Consider the following 19,892-nt stretch of genomic DNA (forward strand, 5'->3'; position numbering starts at 1 on the left):
TCATTCAAGCATAAGAAGACGCCTAAGTCGAGCCGTGAACCAGTGTTGTGTAAACATACAACAGAAAAGTTAGCAAAGAACTAATATTAAATCATATTAAAGCATTTTGTTACTAACATTTTGTTGCAAAAACATGCAATTTTTTCCCATTACTGTATGTAAATCTACAAAAATTGCCCAAGAAAACACAGTTTGACAGAAATAAAGTATAAAAACTATCCAAAGCAGATAAAGCTTATCTGAAATTCATGTCTTTATTGTATAAAAGAATTGGTGGGCAGGCACTACCACTCATGAATTGGTCTCCCCAGTGTCCAGATCTCAGCATTATTGAAGCAGTGTAGGAACAGAATGCAGTCAACATCTAAAGAAGAGATTTGAATGTCCTTTAAGAAGCTTGGAAAAGTATTCCTGAAGACTACTTAAAGGAATTACAACAAACTTTAAGAGAGTTCATGCTGTGTTGAAGAATAAAAGTGATCATACCAAATGTTGACTTTCAAACTTGTTACATTTGTATAAACTCTATTTCTGTCTCGTTTACTGTATTCAGATTAATTCTTGAACGTTTCAATAACTCGCTGCAGCCATTTCACAATTTCTTTGCAAAATATGAAGAAATGAATAGTGACTCAAGATTTTTGCACAGTTTTGTATTCCTATTCATTACAGAATAAAATGAGTACTTGTGCTTTTAAATACATTGACGACAGACACAGAAAAACTTTTTTTTTATTAGAGAAGTTTATTTTAAGAGGTGGCAAAGGGGATTTTGACATGTTCCTGAAGTTTTACAGAGAGCTTCCCGATTTATCCCTGCTATCTGACCTTTGACCAGCTGGAAGCTTCACTTTAAATCAGTGTTCTTGCCGTACATACTCTGGCAATGATGAGGGGAAAAAAAAAAAAAAAAAAAGATCCTGTACTTGTGGACTAACAAAGAAGTTTTAGGCAGTTTTTCATATAACATTCCGATTTTGTATTATGTTAAACATGACATAATGAAAATGCAGATGGTTTACAGTTCATCTCCTGAGGGTTCTGCAGATATTAATGTATCTATGACCACACGATGATGTATAACAATAAGAAACCACTTTAGAGAAGTATCTGTTTTTTATAAAACTTTAGTTCAAAATTGTAACTACACTGTAACTACATGGCCAATTTGATTTAGTTTATCCACACAAGTGAGACCAAATTTCAAATAGATCAAGGTTTATTAGTTTATGCAGGGACAATACAAAAAGTCAAAGTAATAAAAAACAAGCCATTCTGGTCGCACTTATTTTCTTTCAAGGCATCAGTTACAACAATGAACTAAAACTCAGCTGTATAACTGTACAACAAAGTAAATGAACAATAAACAAAAACGCCACCATGGTTTGATGAGAGCAGTTTTAAGAGAGCCAAAGAGGCAACCGACTCCAGACTTCCTAATGATTCAAAATGAATCAGCAGTATCAGATTATCTCCTATCAGAAGCTGCCTGCCAGTCAAGCACACTGAACATAACAGAGTACAATAGACAACAAAAGCAAGTGGATTTTAAGAATGCTCTATTTCTTACCAATTTTTATCGCGGGGATACTGCAGGTGGAGTCCACTGGGTAGTGATGTGCCCCCACGGGGCCACTGTGTGGAGCTGTTTTCATGTTGATGGCACGCCAACCCAGTCTTTTCTGTGTACATACTATTTGTGTATATATTTCAACACTCTAGGATGGTTCTGTAGTTTATGTGTCTAAAATCACTCAGAGCTTTTGGGGTCCGGTCTGTGATGCAACAGAGGAGGTTTAAGAAGTTGCACCAGGTGTTGGATTGACATTCTGTGTGGCCGCCTGTGGTGCCACCTCTATGATTCGTGGTTTGTCAATGATGCGAGCAGTGCGGTTTCCTTTCTCTACAATCCCGATGATCCATGCTTGATGACCTTCTCCGTATTTTGGGGATTTGATCTCGGCACAGAAGCGGGCAGCTTGTTCTCGAGGTAAACAAATAAGCAGGCCTCCTAGAAATGAAAGGAGATGTTGTCAGACAAGTGACTTAAATGAAGATTTAAGTCTAATTAAATCACTCATTTTTAGAATATGACACTGTTAGGGAGTACTCGGCCTTCTTACAGATAACTCTAAAGGCATTTTTATACATGAACAAATTCACAAGGTCCAAATTTGCCATTTCTTGCATGTAGCACACAGCTGGAGATTATCGGTGCCTGAGGTGTTCTCACTATTGGAAATACTGCCTGCAGGTAGTATGACATCCACTGGCTTTCTGCAAATTCTCCATGATGTGCACCACTCTCACATGGGCCCAACTGGATATAACAGACTTTTTTTTAAAAACAAAAAAACACAGCTCTAATGCATAAAGTGCATGTGTGAAAACAGATTTGATATCAATTCTGCTGCAGATTGTTGATCACAGCATGAAACATTAAGCAGATAAACTAATCACAAAGATAGATCTTTTAACTGATGCGCTCAAGTTCCTGTAGATTATTTAACAACTTCTTCGGCTTCTGTAACATCTCCACATAGTTAAGCAAAGACACTTATGTGACTGTAGATGCGCGCCTTCATCAAACTGCCTCAATTACACACGCTTGCCATCTTCCAACACTGTCTTGAAGAAATTAATGGCCTATAAAGTCTGATATGCTTAAAAGATAAATCAGAAGGACAGCTGAACCTCAGCCAAATTTCAACCTTTAATAGTTACAATCTCAGGACTTTCAATCAGACAAAACATCAAAATGTAAAATTTTTATAACATGTCTTGCTTCTCTCCCCGAACATCAACCAATTATGGTCTGTTATTATTGCTGCTTTACTTATTTAGCTACCTAATTGTTAGGAGACTAAACTCTCAATTCACATCCCCAAACAAATTTTCCCGAAAGAGAAAGAAGCTGATTAATAATAACAGAACCACAGTCTTTTGTAAAATCAGTTACAGTGAGAAGTGGCTTTACCTTACTGATGGCACATAAAATTCAGTTGAGCTGCCTCTAGTTACACTTTTTCATTTTCTAAGATCTTTTTCCAGAACTTACTGCATTCCTCAATGCATTCCTTGGTAAAATCTCAATGTCTTGAAAACATTAAAATACACACGCACACACCTGATGTTTCAGGACAGGTGCCATGCATGAGCCCGAACATGTTCCCACAGGCTTTAGACACGGCGGCCATCTTGGCGAGCACTGGGAGGTTGTGGATGACAAAAGACACCTCACTTCGCTGTTGTCGTGCCAACGTCTGAGCGTGGCCGAGGATGCCAAACCCTGTGATATCGGTCGCTGCGTGAGCATTGAACGTGTGCATGAGACCCGCAGCTGCAAGCAAAAGACAGTAAGAAAGGCATCATGATGATCAATTTGTTTATTGCCAAAAATCTGCAAACACTCAAGTAATCTGGATGCAATAATGTCAACTAGTAATATAATAGAATCTAATGGGTAATAATACTCATTACATTCTTACTAACAAATAATTACTAGAGAAAACAAAGTCATTAGAACCACATACTCGGTAATGCTATTGTTAAAATGTAACCGAGAATAATCAAAAGTTTAGGCAGGCAGAAAAGGTCACATGCTCTTAATGGTCTTGCCTGTCCTGTTGAGCCGAGCCATATTCATCATGGCTTCATGGTAGGCCAGCTCTACGTCCTCCTGCGTCACCACCAGCTTGATCTTGTTCCATTTTTCAGGCTTTTCAGAGACACAAAGAAAGCATAAATAGGCAGTGATGTTACTGGTTATTATTAAACAACAGGTTTTTAACAAAATTATTCAGAAACGAGTTGGCAGACTTACAATATCTAGCCACTGATGCACTGCAACTGCCACTTGTGTTCCAAGTGGTTTGGTCAACACCAACACATCTCCTGGCACTGCATTGTCTGGCCTGAAAAACGTCAGACACAGCATCGTCAAGCTTGTTTTAAGGCACCCAAGGAAGCAAAAAACAGCAAAATATGCAGCAGGAACTCATTCCTACATGATAAACTCATTGGGCTGGCAAACTGTTGTTGCAACTCCTCCCATCACTACCCAGGGGTTGAGCACCGTCTGACCTCCTGTTACAGACGTCCCTGCCTCCTCTGATGCATCTTTGAATCCCTGGATGATCAGTGGCATGACTTTGTCTCTCTCCTGTAAACACAGAAGAATGTCAGAGTCGAGGCTCGGGACATTTTAAATGCACTGATGATAATAAGAGATGTCCCAAACTAATATGATTCCAGTACTAGGGCTATTGCATGAAATTACCCGTCACTTTATTACGTACACCTGTTCCACTGCTCATTGATGCAAATCGCATGATTGCAACTCAATGCATTTAAGCATGGAGGCACAGTCAAGACAACCTGCTGAAGTTCAAACTGAACATCAGAATGGGCTGATTTAAGATAAAAGCTGATTTAAGTAACTTTGAACATAACATGGCTGCTAGTGGTCTGAGTGTTTCAGAAGCCGCTGATCTACTGGGATTTTCCTTTGTAACCATCTCTAGGGTGTACAGAAAATGGTCCAAAAAAGAGAAACTATCCAGCAAATACTGGATGTCAGACATGGGAGAAGAAACACCAGACCATTACAAGCCGATAGGAAGACAACAGTAACTCTAATAACCACTTGTTACTACCAAGGTCTGCAGACACATCCCTGAAGACACAGCACATCAAACCTGAAGGCATCTACACACCAGAGCACCTGAAGACCACACAGGATGCCACTCCTGTCAGCTAAGAACAGGAAATTGAGGCTACAGTTACACAAATTCACCAAAACAGGGCAATAGAAGGCTGGAAAAATGTTGCCTTGTCTGATGAGTCTCAATTTGTGGTGCCACACTTGGATGATAAAGGTCAAAATTTGGATGGATTTTTGGATGTGCATCCAACAAATCTGCAGCAACTGTGTGAAGCCATCATGTCAATATAGACCAAAATCTCCAAAGAAATTATTTCAGCACTTTGGTGAATCTCAAAGAATTAAAACATTTGCAAAGCCAAAAGGATGTCTAACCCGGTACTAGTAAAGTGTCCAGCAAGTGTACCTTTACTTAAGCAAGATGTGTCTTACTTTCTCTGACATTTTGTTGCTGACTCCCAGAAGCATCAACATGTTGTCACACTCAGTAACTCCCATGGCGTACAGGTCACTTAGAACATTGGCACAAGCAATTCTTCCCTATAGAAAAGAGACCATGAAAATTCATCACATACAGGTTTGGTATGCAAAGTAATTTAATGAAAGAAAACCAGAAAAGTAATGCTAATGAAGAAGGGAAGGTCCTTACCATCATGTAAGGGTCATCCACAATGGGATAGATGTAGTCTGTTGTCTGGACAAGAGAAAGGCCACCATGCCGGAGGGGGATCACACACGTGTCCATGCCAATGCCTTCATAAAGAATATCTCTCTTAATGTAATATTTTAGAGTGTCTGCACTTGTGACCTGTGAACTGTGACCATGTATTTGCTGCTATGCTTAAAAAAAGAAGGGGTGGGGGAGAGATAGCATTGCTATTAATGTGCTATATGATTTTAAGAATTACCTAATCGAGGCATAACCGCCCCCAGGAACTGTTCATCCTCTTGATAGTGGTTCTCTTGCAGGGTTTCTAGCAGCTTCTGTAACACATCTTGGGGGACCTGTGATTAGAGAAAATGACCACAATTTTGATGTATTATTTCCTCACTAATCTGTGCAAAGAAAATAACACATTCAAGGCAGATTTTTTTGTAGACAGCTAACCTTGCAGCCTGTGCCTTTGAGCTCAGCAAACCGTGTGAGCCTGAAGTTCTTGTCCAGCTCATAGCTTTCAGGGTTAAAAGACTCCCTCACAGACATGTCTGAAGAAGCTCTGGGTCCGCACCACTAGAACCACATCAATGACTATGAAAAATAAATAAAACTGGTGATTAGAGACAGTGTCTGGGTGTCTCAAGAAAATAAATGCAAATGTTGAGCAAAAGAGATGCTGGTTGGCATCTCTTTTGCTGCAATGATAGAAATCTTGTCCCAGAGCTCTGTTGACAAAATATTAGGAACACCTAAGTACATTAGAAGTTACTACTATAAACACGACTCAAAGATCAGTGTGATATTATTAATGCAGGCGTGTTGTATTTTGTGATTGAAACAAGTTTACAAATAAATAATAAAAAACTGCATGGCGATTTTAATGCACAGTTGTTATTAAATGTTTTTAATTTGTTAAATACTAGTTTTGATAATTATTATATTCTTTTTTTAAGGCAACGGGGTGTCGGATACCTTTAAATTGAAATGCACAATAATGAATGTGGCATCACCTAAAAGCCCCCCCCCCCCTCCCCCCATACTCTCCAATCACTGAAAATATAATAAACTTTTGTGTTCCCAAAAATAAGCTCCACAAAGTTGATAAAACTGAAACGCCGTGCAAGTTGGTTGTTCCTTATAATCTCGGATTTTAACATAAACCGGCGTGAGCTGATGAAGGGGCCGTTACTGGTATAGTGGGGTAGTGTTCAAGACAAGCAATGATCCCAAGTTCATTCAACCCTTGGGCACAGGCTAACAATAAAAGTAATGATGTGTGAGTGATTCCGTGTGATGTGAGCGGCATAACACGCTGTCGGCAGCTCAGCTTTAAGACACGTGCGTTGATAATGACAGCTACACCCTCTACGTCTGTTTGTTTTGCTGAAAATGCAGTTTTGGCTACTGCTGCTAGCTCTTGCTAGCAAACGCTGCTCCATGCAGCAGCCGTTGAACAGCCCCGTGTAACAAAGAGCCGATGAGCAACCCACTTCAAGAGCTGCTGCACATCTAAAAACAGATAAGACGCACACTGCGACCTAAACGTGACGCGTAGCGTTGAGTCGCAGTGTCAGCTCGTAGCACATGTACGTTAAAAAGTTGCCGTAGAGCGCCGAACAAAAATGTCGGCGGCGGAAAAAATTAACCCTTTCCTGTCCCTCGCCATGCGATGTGTGCAACATTAGCGTCAACACGAATAAAACCGCGCTGCACCTGCTACGTGTGCAAACTTTGTAACGCTGCGGTGCAATAGAAGTGTTTACAACTGCTCTAGATGTGATTTTAGGACCAAAGCGGAGGTATATTCTTGCAACATTTCCCCTTTAATTGCTCTGACCATTTTATCCTTACCAGCTTCACGTTAGCGGCGGATCCCGACAGAAGAGCGGGGAAGGCACCAGCATGCACCGGGGCTACAAACGGCTGTCCTGCGAGAAAGCCTGACGAAAAGTGACACATATTTGACTTCTAACATTGGTCTAAGCGAATAAAACTGTAGAAGTATCGTGAGTAATTAAGCATATTGTGTTTTAAAAAAATGTATCCAACCTCTGCTCACCTTTATAAAAATGCGTGAATTAGAATGCAAGAAGGAAACTAACCAGATCTCAAAGGGTCCTCCTTCTGCACACTGGCGGCTTCAACATCCCCTTTAATGAGCTGTGAAGTCTGGCAACAAAATCTCAACAATGGAGTGTACCTTTAATTTACTGTTTCCCTCCAAGTGCGACTACAGCAACACAACATTGCCTGGCTCGAAGTTACCCTAATAAAAGATAAAATAACTTTTATTTTATCATTTTTAGCTTGTGTTTTGATAACAATTAGCCTAAATTTGAAACTTTTCTTTTAACATATTTGAGTGCTTTGTTTTGTTAATTATACTTTACACAATATAAAAAAAACACACGAACAGCAACTTTGAATAAAGTAGATTTAATGGTGGGATCAACCTTATTTTTTAAATATATGTACAGTTAGCAAAAATGAAAGGAAAATACATAATGTCATCACAATATTGACACCAACTGCAGTGGTATGCATAGCCTAAAAATCTAATAAAGAAAAAAAAAACATTTATAGTGTGCGATATATTTTTATATTTTCACCAAATGTAGACTGCAAACCTATTGTTAATTTGCAAATTTTTTTAATGAATTAAAATTTGCCCCAAAAAGAAATACATCGGACCATGTTTACAAGATGTTTGCATTTGGATGTAATGTCTGGATATAAGGTGGATGCTGCACTGCACATTAAACCCACTAAAGTTACTTGAAAGGCACAATTCACAATGAACAGCTTCCCGTGAAGTTTAGTTTTTGCTAAATAAATGAACGCAATAGTGTTATAGTACTTAGTCTCATTTGAGATGTTTGATCTTTATTTCATTGCATGGAAATAAAACAAGTTAGCTTTTAAGGCTGTTGTCTTTTATGTAAACAGTAAGTGACCGATTTTATTACCTAACCGCTATATAGTTCAGTGTTTATTTTCACAAAATTCCAAATCTCAGCATTTAAATGGGGCCCCAATGAAAAGCCTTTTGGAACACAAATGCTACATTGGGATTCTTGTTTGGTCCTATTTTATGTCTCTTTACATTCATAGCACATAGCAGTTAACAGCTGCAAATAGTGGCAAAATGCACCAATTCAGAGAAATAATGAAGACAAGACTCTACTGTAAGGCCATCGTGGCAGCCATTGGATTAACCAGTTGTGTTCGCTGCTATCCTCTCTTCACTTGCAGCCTGTTTATTATCACAGCCTTTAAAAGAAGGAAGAAAATATTGTCAAAATGATATATATATTATCACCAAAAAGATATCTTAATGAATGAACATGGCAACAAAATAAAATGCTATTGTGACAATGAGGGTGAAATATAGAGGTGAAAGAGTGGATATGCGGCATGGTGTGAGGATAATTAGCTGACATTTTGGAAAGCTGCATGAAAATGTCAAAAGTCACTGTGACAGCATGACAACACCAGCTTGTGTGTGTGTGTGTGTGTGTGTGTGTGTGTGTGTGTGTGTGTGTGTGTGTGTGTGTGTGTGTGTGTGTGTGTGTGTGTGTGTGTGTGCTGTGACAATGATGTGGGGAGAGGTAAAGCCATTGTGTACTCAGAGGGGGGCTGATGGAAAGATTTTGTAAGATGGAGGGCTGACATGAAGGGAACCAGTAACCAGAAAATGGTCAAAACAGACAACTGAATTAATGTATGGGTCTGTGTGTGTGCCCACGTGTGGCAGACACCCATAAGTGTAAAAATCATAATAACGAGTTTAATACTTGTGGATGGTCCATTTGAGATGTCTTCTGCTTCTACGGCATCTGAAGAGCCAAAGACAACATAGATTGACAGACGGCCTTTTCTTTAGCCTTGAAACGAGCTGCCTTACAAGTATTGTAAAAGGAATGGGCTTCCTCTACCACCTTAATCAAGGAAAAATATTAAAATGGTTTAAATGATTTAGCAGCAGAACCTCTTTTCAGCCTCCTCCTTGCAAGTTTGATCTGATCTTGAAGGATCTGAACCCAGTCTCGTGGCCCAGGCAACTTCTCTATTTTGTGTTCAGTGCAGTATTTCTCTGTAAAAACTGGACACACACCATAGTTACATTAACGTTTGTTCAGAAATGTAGTTACACTTTAGTTTTTCTTTCTCTGCCTTACCTTTAATGGCACCCACAATGTTCTGGTCCAAGCCCTTACGGTTATCATTTAGCCCTCTCTTCCTTTTGCCATTTGGCAAGGAGTTAGCCAGCGTGGCGTCATCAAAGAAGGCACACACCTAAACACACAGCAGAGCTCTTGACCAAGCAGCATTTTTGTTCTTTGTTCACATTTCACACGATTATAATATAATCAGAACGACAGAGAAAACGCTTTTAAAAATCATAGACGTGCACCAGTTTCCGGAACAGCAGGCTGCCTGAGCGTGTATAGTTGACCAGAATGGAGTCTAGCTGGGCCTTAGAAATAAACACGTCATAATCCTCTGCAAGACGCACCTCAGACTGTGAAGGAGTCAAGCAACACAGAGTGTTAATTGTAAAGCATTAAATAAATGTCACCAGTTGAAATATGAGTTTTTAGAAAGAAAAAGCGAGAAGACGTTATCTTCATTTCTAGCATTAGCTCAAATCATAGATGTGCTGTAAAATAAACCGCAAGGATGTTTGCACAAAGGTTTATGTCTCATTAGGCAAAAAACAAGGAAAAATCAAGGTACTTAAACTTTTTTTTTAGATATGGAGCTTCACAAAAGAAGCAACGTTTAGGCTGCAAATTATTTTTACATGCAAATACACATACACGTTCAAATTCATAAGACAGGTGCAGTGCACCTGAATCAAATTGAGCGTGCAAATGAGGCTTGGTAAGCACACGTTGCTGCATACGTACATCCACACTAAGGTAAAGATTACCTCTAATGCTTGTGATTCCCGTAGTTGGTTCAGGAGAGGAGATGTGTTGTTGACCGTCACTGGGTTGGTCTGAGGTGGTGGCACAGGAATGTCAGAGGAGATGGGATGATTGTTGGTTGTAGATGAGTCTTGTTTCTCACATTCTCGCTTCTTTACAGATTCCACAGGTGCAGCTTTTAGCAGTGATGCATCCAGAGGAGCAAGACCAGCTCTTCTGGTGCTAAACACAGATAGCGGAGCCATCCTATAGATTGGTCTCCTCTTTCGAGGCCTGTGGCGAGGACTGGGTCCTGCACCTAGGCGAGGTTGAGACGGCGATGCTGCCCTTTCCTGCTTTTCTAAAGATGCTATTAAAAGGCAGAAAAACATTATATTGTGTTTATCTCTTTATTTTAGAGTGTGTATTGGTGTTCATTTACTAACCTTTTTGATTCTGCATCAACCTCCTCATGCCACGTAGTTCCTGCAGAATAGCCTGCAAGGTGCCCTTACAGTTACACATACAGCAGGGGGTTTCTGGCACAGTAGGAGGAACTACATCTGCGGGGAAATGAGGGATGCATTTATTAGCGCTTGTTCACTCTAACATATGCACACAAGTGCAAACATGCTTTAATGTAACAACAAAGGTGTAAGCCATTGCTGGTGTTCATCACTCAATATTTAATGAAATTCACTATTCTTCAAATAACTTAAAATTTGTTTAGTAGTTTTCTCCTTTCAAACATGCACCGATATCCTACCATTAGTTTCATTCACTTTGATTAAACCCTTTGTGCTGTTGAGAATCCTGAGGGCTCTGGAGCGTGTGCTGTACTGGCCGCAGCCTGGGCTGTTTGGGACTGGGATGGATATGGATGAAGGTGAAGGCCCTGGATCCTCTGCAGAGTTCCAGCTGTTGCTCTGGTGGTCCTCTGACACCAGAGATAAAAGTTCAGGCTGATTTATCCAGTTCAGAGGCTTTTCCTGGGGCTCCTTTGTTAAGCTATCCTGCTCTGTACCAGCACGCTGGTATATTCTGCTGGTCTTATCGCTCAGAAGCCTCATCATTCCTGTGATTTGCCTTTTGATCTCCATGCCCTCATCCTCCAGCCAAGCTACATTAAGAGAGAATGGTGCTCATGTAATTACTGATATTTTGTATGATATATAATCAAAATTCATTCTCTGAATGGCACATACCATCAGGCATAGCACCATCCTTTGGCTCCCCATTGGCATCTTTGGAGCTGGAGTTAATCACATATGAAGGCTCTAAATCTGCAAAGAAAAAAAACTGAATAGTTTCGTTATGAAGCACAGCTGTAAAGAAACGCAACAAAACCTTGGTGACAGATGTCACAGGATGATATTGCGGCCTTTTGCCTTGTAAGGTTGAAGCTTGTGCGGGCTAATGAGCTGTGATGCCTACCAAAGCAGAACCCTCCACCTCACCCCCACCCCATCCCATGCAAAAACCACCACCTGTAGGTGATATGAAGTAGTGTAGTCAAGAGAGGTGGTGTGTTCCTTACAGCTTAAGCAAAAAGTGCACAGTTGAAGCTCCTTGTTACGAGCTCAGAGTGCGCAACATATTTTCACATTTTATTCAATTTGCTTACTTAATTCAGTCTTAAAAATCTAACCGGAATGAGCCGCGTTAAGACTGATGTCTAGGATGTTTCTTTTATTTTCTTTTACATGCAAGATGTGAATCCCTATAGTTAGCTGCTGGTTAAAACCGAGGCACAGACTGGGCATTGTCGTGGCTATCGCTTTTGTTTACAGAGTCGTCTCTGCTGGCGCACAGCGCCAGACAAACACCCAGACACAGACGCGCGTCTTGCAAGGTCTTGCATTCATTCAGCAGTTTACCTCCATCCGTGACCAGTTTAAAGCTCTGCGACTTCCTTCTCCTCTTCCTTTCTCCAAACTCCATCTTCAGGTGGAATATCCAGTAAGTCGTGCAGTGGAAAAAATATTCGCTCTTCGGGAGGACGAAATCACTGACTAGGTTACACTCAGCGGAATCACTGTCCGTCTGCCTTATTAATCAGTTAAATTTATTTCCTGCTTGCGCTACAGATTCTCCTATCTCTTCGCAAATATTCGCAGTGTTAAGCTCAAAGTGGCCCGTTCAGTTGTATTCTACAGTCCATTCCCTTTGCCAGCATGATGCAGCTTCTTGGCTTCCGTCATGTAAATAAATTAATGACTTTAATATTAAAAAATCGTCACATATCCTTTTGCGCCACCTGATGGTATGTTCTCAACTGAAAGGTCGAGTCAGACATTTGCTAGTGGTGTCCAAACTGTGGACCGGTATTAACACAAACAGCACTGAAACAGAAAAACAAACTTTAGAGATTTTTTTTTAAAAGGACTTATTTTACAGGCTACTGTAGATGAAAAAAGGAGCCAAAAGCCAAACGTCGTTTGACTGAAAGGAGAAACAACTCAGTTACCAGATGTTTGGTGTTTACTGTGGTCGATATCTTTGTAAATCTATTTTTGTTCATTAAAGGGATCATGCTTCCTCCTCCACTCATAACAACTGTATAATTCTAAAGTCATCAGCAGAAAATATAGGAAGTAATATTGAGTCACTTATCACAAGTGAAGGCCATTTAGTCTCTTTCGCTATAATTTCCTTTATCACCAAAATACAAAAGATTTTGGAGGATTTCAAAAAGTTAAGTCAGGATTTTTCATCTTCCCTTCTTGGAGTATAGCGCATTATTGTCAGATACGTAAAACAAACAAGTGTCGACCCATTTTCTAAATTTCCCTGTTTGGATTGAACCTGTTTCGGTCCATTTTGATGCTTGACACAATGGGATCATAGTGGTGAGTTTAGAGGTTTGCAGGCTTGGAGCAATGCACTGGGCCCCGTCATTGTCCTCACAGCAGAACATGGTGTTCATAGTTGTGGTTTAATTGTTGGGTTATCCCAATATTTGGCTAAATACTGTGCATACATATCCAGAAAAGAATACATAAAGGAGTATCTCTTTTTTACTGTCTATTTGACCTTATTATTTTGGTGTCCTCTTAAATTCACTGAAAAACAGATTCATTTGACACAGATTACATTGTGTTCTAATGCTTTTATTTTGAAACAACTATTTTGAAAATTCTAAAAAGCTTCATGTTACCTTCCGGTTTAGGCAAGCGCGTTTCAGACTAACGCAGACTAACCTTAATGTGCTGTTTTTTTGTTAAAATAAACCTTTCAGATGGATATACTTAAAGCTGAGATCGAAAGAAAGAGGAAACTCCTTGAAGAAAAGAATCTTGTTGACGTAAGTATCCGACGAAGTTGCTTGTTATTGTTAGCTTGGCTACGTTGCTAACACGTCGTTTAACCAGGCTAGTTAAGTATTTTTAGAATGATCGTTTTTCATCCATATCGATAGCTTTATCTATAAAGTACTGAACTCCATCTGCAGTAGAATATAAAGCTAACTTTAGGATTAAGCTAAACACAGAGCTGTAGTTTACAAATTGTAATTGCTGCTACGTAACAGAACATTAACTTTATAGTATCACGATTTAAGCAGAAATTCTGGTATTTATACCGTTTAAACTTATCCTAACATTTAATTTTTTTAATGCAAACATAAGTACCTGCTTCTTTTTCTTTCCAGGACTCAAAAAAATTCTTTAAAAGAGCTGAGCTCTCACAGAAGGAAAGAGACGATTACTTCAGAAGATGCGGATACAAGGTTCATGTCAACATCACTCTGCTTCTCACTCTCTCGATTTTCCTGAGACACTCAGACTTATTTAATTCACTGTCTGGCTTGGTTAGTGTGACACAAAAATAACGAGTAAACCTTCTGCCAGCAAAAAGATAAGGACAGGTGTTGATACTCAGGTGTACAACAGTGTCTGTATTTGTGTTTACTGTGGTGTTTTCCCCCAATTTGCCTCTGCTGCCTGCATCTGTAGGTTCAGAGAGAGACTCCTGAGAGCCAGGTATGGCATTGCACAGTGAAAGTAGCCAACAGGATGCATGATAAAAGGATAAAACACACTGTGTCCTAAACGCTCATGCTTCCTAGGCATCCTTTCTGGAAGTTCTTACTGAAATCTGTTGGGATGAAAACCTAAAAGATATAGCGGAGGGCACATTTTCTGGTTGTTACAAATAACCACACGAGCACTGGATATTTTGGTACAGGATGCCTGGACTCACCTAGTAGTAACTTATTGTATAATAACTGGATATCAGCTTTACACAAATGGAAATATTCACCAGCTCACTTCTGCTGGATAGATTTAGACTTTTCAAGGTGATTTTAAAATTTTATCAATAAGATGAAAGCATTTGAAAGCTTGATTTAAACTCACCTGCATTCTGTGGATGCTAAACTGTGTCATTTCCAAATTATCAACATAGTTTAAATGTCATATAAATGAAATATTTATATGTGCCACAGTCATTATCACAGCTTTGCCTTATGCCAGGCTAGTTATGTATTACAGCCACTTGTCAGAAAGCAAAGGAACACGGAAAGGAAGCTTCAAAGCAAAAGTGGGACACTGCCACGGTGTTGATTTCAGCATGGGATAATGTACTGAAATGAAAAAGTGTTTTTGTTATCAAGCTCTGCTTCTTATTTTTGCAGTTAATTTGTGACATAAGCTTTTAATATTTAAGCAAATTATGGTGTGCAACATGTTTACCGTGACATTTTAACAGCTGCTCAGTGGCAGATTGTATTTATGTTATACTTTGTGCAAAGCTTAAAAACCTGGCTCATTAAGCCATTCTCTTTGTACACGGGCAGCGTACTATGTTTTATTTAAAGCGAAAGAGCTGTTGTTTACTGAGAAGGCTTTTTGTCACCATTTGCTGGTTCTTTTAGATTGTGCTTTTTAAACCACAATCTAAGAGTGCTGGCATGCATGTGCCTTTTAAAGCATGATTTGGGTATATTTTGAGTTTTGTTGTGCAAAGAATACAGAGTATCTTTTTCCTGTGTTTAGGCCTGATGGGTGATTTAGACTTCTGTGGGAAATCTACCTTGTTACTTACGTTGTAACCAAAAACACTTTTTAACCCTATGCTGTAACCTTGCATGTAATCTGATGTAACTACACAGCAGGTCAACACAGCCCACAACGGCTAGGGTTAACAAGGGTTTTCGGTTGCGTTGTAAGTTAGGATTTAAATTTCCCGCAGAAGCCTAAATCACACATAAGATGTTACAGCCGCTAAAGTTATCATGTTGGTGTAGTGTTTGTTATATGCTTTCTTTTTTGGTAACTTATTGTGTTACTTGTCTTTCTTGAAGAGTTGCCGGTAAGGGAGTGGTGTGAATGTTTGCAGTTCTGTTTATTTTGTTGATGCCTTTTTGTCTCTTTGGTCATGAGGTCTCAGCTCATGAAGACATTGCAGATGCTTTTCCCCCCTCATTTCTTTTGTAGTAGTTTTATTTGTCATTTTGCCAAGAAACATTAGATTAAATTGAGATCCTCCAAATTGCTTTCATGTTCTTCCAGTAATGCTGGTGTATTTCTGTTCCCTCAATATTGTCCATAAGATTGAGAAGAAAGAGGAAGATGAGCCATCCACTTCAACTAATCCAGTCTTGGAACTGGAGCTCACAGAAGAGAAGCTCCCAATGACACTTTCACGACAGGAGGTGAGTCAGTATAAAACATCAACACTTTCTTTTCATTCATTTTCCTTTAAATATCATAACATTTCATTTTCTTACCACCAAGTGAATAAATATTTCATTTGCATCACTGTTTTTGTGTAGGTTATTCGACGACTTAGAGAACGAGGGGAACCGATCCGATTGTTTGGCGAGTCCGATTATGATGCCTTCCAGAGGCTCCGGAAAATTGAGATTCTGGCCCCAGAAGTAAACAAGGTAGGATTGAGTGTTAACTGGATTTTGGAAAAAACATGCAGTTGAAATTCACATTCATTCCATCTACTCTGGAAAATTGCATGCCACTTTAAATGTTCTTGATTGTATTTAGGAGAGATTGAATTTATTTTAGTGTCAGAATGCTGATTGACACTCATAATATTTGCTGTTTTAACTGTGCCAAGGGCTTGAGGAATGATCTGAAAGCCGCCATGGACAAGATTGACCAGCAGTACCTGAATGAGATTGTTGGAGGAACAGAGTCAGGAGAATTGGACACACAGCATGACCTAAAAGTGCACGAAGAAAACACCACAATAGAAGAACTTGAGGTACAGTGCAATGTCCAAGAAAAAAGAATGAATCTCCAGTTATTAAATAGCTTCTCTTTTTGTCAGATAAATTTTCGGACACAGTTTGTTTTGTTTTCAATCATTTTATGTTTGTGGGTGGTGTTTTTGTGTTAATAATGAAAATATCCCCCTAGGCTCTTGGAAAAACTCTTGGAACAGGTGACGATGATGGAGACCAGGATGTTATTGCTAAATTTTTGAGGGTAAGAATTTCATGCTTGACCTTTTGATCTAAAGTTTTTATTAATTTACACAAAATGTTTTGGTTTTTTAGATGGTGAAAAACAGGAGCTTTTCTCTCATTTCACTATGTATCTATTACTTAACTCTAGGGGAGGTCTATATAAATAGGAAAAGTTGTAAAACTAAAGTTAAAATTCCATAAATCTACACCCTCCGCAATTTCCGAAGCTTTCCAGTGGGGCTAATTGGTGTCTTTTTTGGGGCCAATTCTGGCCCCTGGGCCTTACTTTTGACACCCCTAGTTTACAGGGAGCTCTTGGGTAAATATTAATAGTAATTAAAAAATTATATACTACTATACCTGCTGCTGTTCATATGTTTACATAGTTTAAAAAGTTTAACCTTTTGCACCATTATCAAAAGGAGAATTCATTATGAGTTATTTTTATTATATTTATTTCTTTTATTTGTTCTTTTTCAAATGGGTCAAATAATGGACATTTGTCTAGTGTTAGTTACCACTGCATTTCTTGGAAACGTTTTCCTGTTGTTGGACTCTAGTTTCTTCTTGGCGTTTGGGCCAAAGATCTGAACAGCCGAGAGGACCACGTGAAGCGCAGCGTTCAGGGCAAGCTGGCCAGTGCGACACACTCGCAGACCGAGTCTTACCTCAAGCCTCTCTTCAGGAAGCTCAGGAAGAAGGTAATTTTTGTGGCTGGAGCAAAACAAACTATGGTGCATAGTTCTTTCATGTGTGGATTTACTTTTCATCATTATCTTTTACAGAATTTACAAGCTGACATCAAAGAGTCAATCACAGACATCATAAAGTTCATGTTGGAGAGAGAATACGTCAAGGTATGATAATATCATGTAGCCCCTGTTGTTATTTTTGCATCCATTATAAACTTTCCTAAATGTCTTTTAGGCAAATGATGCATATCTACAGATGGCCATTGGTAATGCCCCTTGGCCAATTGGTGTGACTATGGTGGGAATCCACGCCCGTACAGGACGAGAAAAGATCTTCTCCAAGCACGTGGCCCACGTTCTTAATGACGAGACGCAGAGAAAATACATTCAGGTTAGACCCAGAGTTATACACACTTGTGTTTTTATGCTAACCTGTTGCTGAGACAGACACGAACAGCTTTAGATATCACGGCTGAGTAGTTATTCCTATTTTACTTTTTGAAGTCCTCCACCTGGGGTGCATGTGCAGCGTGTGTAATTGGTGCAGTATATTGTAAATGTAAATTCCTCACTGACGAGTCAGCGCTTTGGAAATTGACATTACCCTGACCCATGCAGGCTCAAAGATATGGAAATATAATCAAGGCTTCAGAGTGTTTTCACATCTATAATTTGTTTTGTCTGATCTGATTCAGTTGATGAATTTTTTCATACGGTTTGATTTTAGCTGCGTCTGGGGCATGGGCAACAAAAGTACAGGAAGAAGGTGCTGCGTTCTGGAGTAGTTGGCCTGTGGTTGATTTTACAGCTAGTTGCTATAGTTAATGCACTCTGGCCATGTATGGTGCTATGCCACATTCCAGAATACAAAGCGTACCTGGTTACGGCAAAAGCATTTAGCTCAAACTTGCACTGTACGCCTTGTAATTAGGTCAGGTATATTTTTTTTTGTAACCGAGTCCAATCGTTGTGTTCACATCTGCACAAATGAACCACACCCAGTGAGAAAGCGAATCATAATTTGATTCAAGCAAACCAAATAGTACTGGTGGGAAAACACCTTAGACTTTAAAGATTACAACTTGAAACATTTTTAAAAGTTTTTAAAGATTGTTTTAAAAGATTTTTAAAATGTTCATATGGTTTTACACGCAGTCATGTGTGTCCTCTTGATTTCGGTGGTGTTTTTATGTAAACCAAAAAACTGTGACCAAAACATATTTCTATGGAAAACAAAATTTACTCCTGTCCTTCAGGCGACTTTTAAAATCATTACTAGGTTGGCGTTTGTTTTCAGGACAGCGTCCCGCATTTAAGTGTATAAGAGTTAGTACAATCGAATTACCACTGCATGTTTAAGACAGTGTGTATTCGTGGACGTTATGAACATGCTCCTTGCAATTATGCAGTGTGTTTACATTATTTGGTGGTTATTAACAAATTGGCATTAGAATTCTGCCCCATGAGGAAAACATTATTGTAACATTATTGTAAAGACCCTACTTAAACTTACCCTTAAGTAGGGTCCTTACCTTACAATATAAAGCTCCTTGAGGCAACTGTTGTTGTGATTTGGCACTGTGTAAATAAAATTGAATAGAAACAGATTTTTAACAATATGTTATCATTTTCGTTATAGTTGTGCATCCCCAAAAACTCTGTAAAAACTTAATATTCTAGGTTATATTCATATTTTTTAAGGCTTACATTGTTTATTTGGCACCTGAGTGTTTAAAAGGGAAAACAATATTTCTAGGCAATTTAGGAAATGAGCTCCTTGGCATGCCCAGTAATAATGATATAACCTTACTCTTGTCTTCTTGTAGCCTGAAGTCTCCGTTTTTAAACGCTTTTCACTCAAACTTTAATTTTCTTGATTGATTTTTTTTCCCTTTCTCTACAGGGACTAAAGAGGCTAATGACCATCTGCCAGAAACACTTCCCTACTGATCCATCAAAGTGCGTGGAGTACAATGCTCTTTAACTCGTTATTTAAGCCTGCCTGATCCGTTGTATCGCAGTTCAACGTTGGATTTTTTTTTCTTCCTTTTTTCTTTTTTTTGTACCTTTTGAATTTTGGTTGTGGCATAATCTTCTTTAGTAAGGGATTACTCTGGAAAAGATGTCTAAATTAAAGAAGACTGGGTTCAGTAAGCCTGTTTATGTACAGTCAATATTGTGCCAACTTGTAAGAGTAAAAAAACCATTTTGTATTTCAACTCTTTTGTCCCAGTAGACTTTACGTCCTTCGTTGCAAACATACTGGGAAAATCTAGAAAGTTACTGTGGCAGAGAGCATAAATTTATTTGGATGCTTTTAATTTTAATATAGACTCTAACTCTTAACATCAACAAATGCTTTTCATGCTATGACAGTGTAAGTTTAATTACACCTGAGGTTTCATGCTTTTCATGCTGTTTTCTGTGCACTTTCTTTAAGAAAACAATAAACAAAAAGAAAAAAGTGATCACTGTCATTAAAATATTTTTTCGTATTTTGTTTTTTTGAACACCATACATCGAAACTGTTTTTTAAATAAAGTGT

General features: G+C 38.9%; 3 protein-coding genes across 4 annotated transcripts; 1 reads left to right on the forward strand and 2 right to left on the reverse strand.

Moving 5' to 3' along the window:
• Positions 1–725: 725 nt before the first annotated feature.
• sephs1 (selenophosphate synthetase 1) lies at positions 726–7,399 on the reverse strand. Of its 2 annotated transcripts, XM_080875473.1 has the most exons (11): positions 7,381–7,399; positions 7,173–7,261; positions 5,772–5,912; positions 5,572–5,668; positions 5,313–5,416; positions 5,096–5,203; positions 4,008–4,162; positions 3,824–3,914; positions 3,619–3,718; positions 3,128–3,340; positions 726–2,011 (listed from the first exon to the last, which is right to left on the reverse strand). In XM_080875473.1, the coding sequence occupies exons 3-11, from the start codon at positions 5,865–5,867 to the stop codon at positions 1,797–1,799; spliced, it is 1,179 nt and encodes a 392-aa protein (XP_080731599.1). In that variant the 5' UTR covers positions 5,868–5,912; positions 7,173–7,261; positions 7,381–7,399; the 3' UTR covers positions 726–1,796. The 2 variants fall into 2 exon arrangements, with proteins under 2 accessions (XP_080731599.1, XP_080731600.1); XM_080875474.1 differs by lacking the exon at positions 7,381–7,399 and having other exon boundaries at positions 7,159–7,241.
• Positions 7,400–8,532: 1,133 nt separating this feature from the next.
• Positions 8,533–12,172, reverse strand: bend7 (BEN domain containing 7; the record flags this gene model as incomplete). The annotated part of the gene is made up of 10 exons (XM_080875599.1): positions 8,533–8,591; positions 9,116–9,157; positions 9,310–9,423; positions 9,500–9,617; positions 9,736–9,843; positions 10,255–10,601; positions 10,678–10,794; positions 10,998–11,351; positions 11,437–11,514; positions 12,109–12,172. 10 exons carry the CDS (start codon positions 12,170–12,172, stop codon positions 8,533–8,535), a joined length of 1,401 nt encoding a protein of 466 aa, XP_080731725.1.
• Positions 12,173–13,383: 1,211 nt separating this feature from the next.
• On the forward strand, positions 13,384–19,892 carry prpf18 (PRP18 pre-mRNA processing factor 18 homolog (yeast)). Its single transcript, XM_080874507.1, has 10 exons — positions 13,384–13,535; positions 13,881–13,958; positions 15,783–15,884; positions 16,005–16,118; positions 16,304–16,450; positions 16,606–16,674; positions 17,216–17,356; positions 17,441–17,512; positions 17,583–17,738; positions 19,251–19,892. The coding sequence occupies exons 1-10, from the start codon at positions 13,470–13,472 to the stop codon at positions 19,329–19,331; spliced, it is 1,026 nt and encodes a 341-aa protein (XP_080730633.1). The 5' UTR covers positions 13,384–13,469; the 3' UTR covers positions 19,332–19,892.

Source organism: Rhamphochromis sp. 'chilingali' (assembly GCF_963969265.1).
Source record: "Rhamphochromis sp. 'chilingali' genome assembly, chromosome: 2".
NCBI classification, from domain to species: domain Eukaryota; kingdom Metazoa; phylum Chordata; class Actinopteri; order Cichliformes; family Cichlidae; genus Rhamphochromis; species Rhamphochromis sp. 'chilingali'.